This window comes from Bactrocera latifrons, unplaced genomic scaffold, assembly GCF_001853355.1.
Source record: "Bactrocera latifrons isolate USDA-ARS-PBARC rearing strain unplaced genomic scaffold, ASM185335v1 scaffold_467, whole genome shotgun sequence".
NCBI classification, from domain to species: Eukaryota; Metazoa; Arthropoda; class Insecta; order Diptera; family Tephritidae; genus Bactrocera; species Bactrocera latifrons.
In genome coordinates this window covers 16,473-20,095 of record NW_017537120.1, presented here as the reverse complement: position 1 = coordinate 20,095, position 3,623 = coordinate 16,473, and the positions used below count along the sequence as shown (strand labels likewise).

The following is a 3,623-nucleotide window of genomic DNA, read 5'->3' as shown; positions in this document are numbered from 1 at the left end:
TATTGGGCGTTGAAAATATGGCGTCCATCGGTCCACTTTTGAAGTGCCCTGTTGAAAAACCCTATATTTACCAGTGATAAATGCATATAAAGCCACAGTCATCATCATCACGCAACAAATTACTGAGAATGTGTGTGTATTCACCACACCGGATAATCACTACAAACAACTCATTGCACGGAAAGCAGCAACCCTGTTGTTAAACAGTGCTTTGGTAAAAATCGCTCGAAAATCGTTGCATATTTTTAGGCTAACAAAATCACAACTGATTTTAAACGACGGAAATTAATGTTGCCACTTAATTGTAGTTTTCGTTCGCAAGCATATATGTGCACACATACATATATGGATTTGTATATTTGTATATACATACATTCATTTTCATACACAGCAACATTTTGCTTGCACAAAAATAGTCGCGAACCGTGCAAAACAAATTCACTTTTACATATTCAATTTTAAATTGTATGTACCTCTCTGATATGCTCGTTAACTCGTCATTTGTTAATTATAATTAGTGTTATTTCTTCAGTTATAACTCCTCCTCATTTAATTAAAGCCATTGCAGCCAYATTTTGCATTGTTTGTCTTTCCTAACATTATGAATTTACAACTAAACTATKTTTGCTAAAAATAATATTAAAAGCAAGGAATTGTTAGAAAACCTTCTCGTTTAACGGTTTAAAAAAATGGTTTGCAGTATTTCTGGTTTTAATTCAAGACCTTTTAAATAATTTTGGACAATTCAGCACTTCAACACATATAAAGTTTAATGACAAAATACCAGCCAAACATAGAAATTTAAATAAATGGACAATGTTTCCACGCCACGGTGTTAATGAATTTTAATTGATTTTCGCTCGTTTCATCATAAGCAATTTGTACCCACGCAATTTTGTACGCTCACGACTAGCTATAAATTAACCACACACGCATAAACATTTAGCTAATTTCGTTAGTTTTAGCTTTTTGTAACTATTCTCTCTCACTTACCTTTAAATATGGGCGAGGCGGTCCAGGTGTGCGCTGCACTTTGGCCCAAAAACTGTCCCACTGATATCTCCAATAAGATAATTGGCAAGCCGACTAGAAACAATAGTGTTATGTATGGAATCAAATACGAAGAACCGTATTTGTCCAGTTCTCTCGGGAAACGCACGATGTTGGCGTAGGTGACGTTCAAGCAGATGCACAGCACAAGACCACGAAATATCGAGCATTTTGTCTGAAAAATAGTAGGAGGTGAAAAAAGCAATTAGATAAAGTGTTTACATTTTTTTATAATCAAAACGTATATTGGAGTAAAAATTATAATTAATTAAAGAATTATAAAGAATTTCGCAAAGAAACTTGGTTTGACTTTTATGACTACTTATTGCATAAATCACAGTCACATTTTTCCGGTTTCATATTTGCAAAGATTGTATGCCGAACTAGCCCACTGTGCGAAGCATTCAATGACAACAAGCGGCAGGCATAACTGCGCCAATAAAAGTAACACCAACTAAGGTAATTGCTGTAATCAAGAAGAGCAAATCCACGCAGTGCCCGCATGTGAGCCAGTATTAAGTATGAAGTTGGGGAGAAATTGAAAGTTTTGCGGTTTAAACCGCGTCGCTGCTGAAAGGCTACGGCTACACGCGCTGCCGGAAGATGGGTGAAGGGAGCCACTAAATAAATGTAAATGCTGCTAAATGCCGAGGGAAACACTTAAAAGAATATGAAAAGAAATGCTTAAGAAATTGCAGACTACTTTAGCATGAACGAGCGTTTACACAAATTTAGCAGATTTCAGTGCGCCACGAAGAAAGTGACAGCGCTGCGAATGAATGATATTACAAAATAATTAAAAGCAGCTCATCAACAAAGGCGCGAAAATACTTTCACACCAACTCATGTGCCTATAAATATATAAATATGTGCATATGTAGGGAAATCAGGCGACTTGAGAAGAATTTGAAACGCGCGAAAAGACAAATAAAATCACCGCTAGACTAARAAGCAAAAATAAAACAGAACAATAACACCAACAACAACCGATATTTACTGCACACGACTACTGGAGTGCTAAAATTGCACTTAACGCAACTTGCTAGAATCGGCTTATGAAATTCGCAATAAACTGAAACGAGTGACCATACAAGTAGCAGAGCACAAACAACAGTAATGTTATGCAAAACGGCTTATTAGCAACTAAATGTGCAAAAAAGCAATTAACAGAAGACTAAAAGCAGTAAAACGAAGTGAGGGAGGCAAGTGAAGCGGCTAACAATGAAAATGCCAAACTGAAGCACCCGTTAAGTGGACTCCTTTACGACATCTACTTAATTATACACATGTGATGAAAAAAACCAATGTAATTTAGCTAAACTTAATTAATTGTTACATTTTATTATAGGGTTTTAATATAGCATCTCCGATCTAATGTGGCGAAAATAATAATAAGATTTCTGAGTCAAAATTTCGCGCGAAACCCGTTTCGTCGACAGTTTTTTTTTTTTTTTTTTTATTGTACAAGGTTGGTATTTCTTTAATAACTCTTTTGAGGATTGGATAAAACATTGGAAAAGCCCATTTGAGCTAAAGGGGGTTTAATTTGAGGGGAACGATATAAATTTTGAAGAATATTATGAACRAAGTYTTACTATTTTTTGTCGCTGGTAGTGTATGGAAAACATGTATTCTACCAAAATGTAGATTCTTCTACACACTTGTCTTTTCTTTATTTAGAGTATATCTTCCCGATGTCATTCAAGAGATCACTGCCAGCGACCTCCATTTGCCAAATTATTATTATTTTCACACATCTCTGCGTCAAACCAATAAAACTGAGCACTTCAAAGCATAGAAAGACAATTATTCACAGGTTTGTAACGGTATTGTAATCGTATCGACGAGCATACAAAACTTTTTCATCAACACTGATATTTGTAAATATGTATGTGTGCGAGCGTAGCACTGCAAACAACACCTCTGGTTGCTCCTCCATTATTTTACCGTAACTAATTTGACATTCTCTTCCCAGGCATTGCATTTACAACAATTCGCCAACTGAAYGACAAACGATTTGCTGTCAATGACTTCAAGTGAAATGAACCGAACACGGTAATCCAATAGTGCTCGCTATCATTTATTAGCCATCAGTCAACAAAAGGGTACAAAAACTGCAATCAGTGTGTGTGTATGTGTGAGTGTATATGCTTAAATTGTGTGAAATGTAGACTGACGAATTAGGAAGACAGATGTGTATAAGAGACAGGTGTGTATGTGTGAGTGTATATGCTTAAATTGTGTGAAATGTAGACTGACGAATTAGGAAGACCCGTTTACACAATTGTGGAGTGTTAAAGCCTTTTGCAAAACTTTTCTCTAATGTAAAATTGTAAATAAGAAATAAAGAGATGTTGTTAGCAAAATCCGCAATACCATTAGTGCGTGCTTTTTTGTAAACTTGTAACTGCATTTCTAACAGGAAAAATCGTCTTTTATCGTATCTTCGCTTCAACTCATATGACAGCCGATTTCCTTGCTTTTGAATGTATTCGGCTGTTTATAAACATTTTGAAATTAGTGCTTGAGTGACTCCTCCTCAAGTTCATCAAGACGTATAAAAGAACAGTAGT

General features: G+C 35.6%; 1 protein-coding gene across 2 annotated transcripts in view; it reads right to left on the bottom strand.

The window, feature by feature from the left end:
* The window catches only part of LOC108973184 (sodium- and chloride-dependent GABA transporter 1-like), a 21,885-nt gene that overhangs the window by 9,988 nt on the left and 8,274 nt on the right, over positions 1-3,623 (bottom strand). For both annotated transcript variants that reach the window (XM_018940252.1, XM_018940253.1), the window contains one exon: positions 994-1,225. In XM_018940252.1, the coding sequence (XP_018795797.1) occupies positions 994-1,225 (232 nt within the window). The remainder of the gene's footprint in view (positions 1-993; positions 1,226-3,623) is intronic.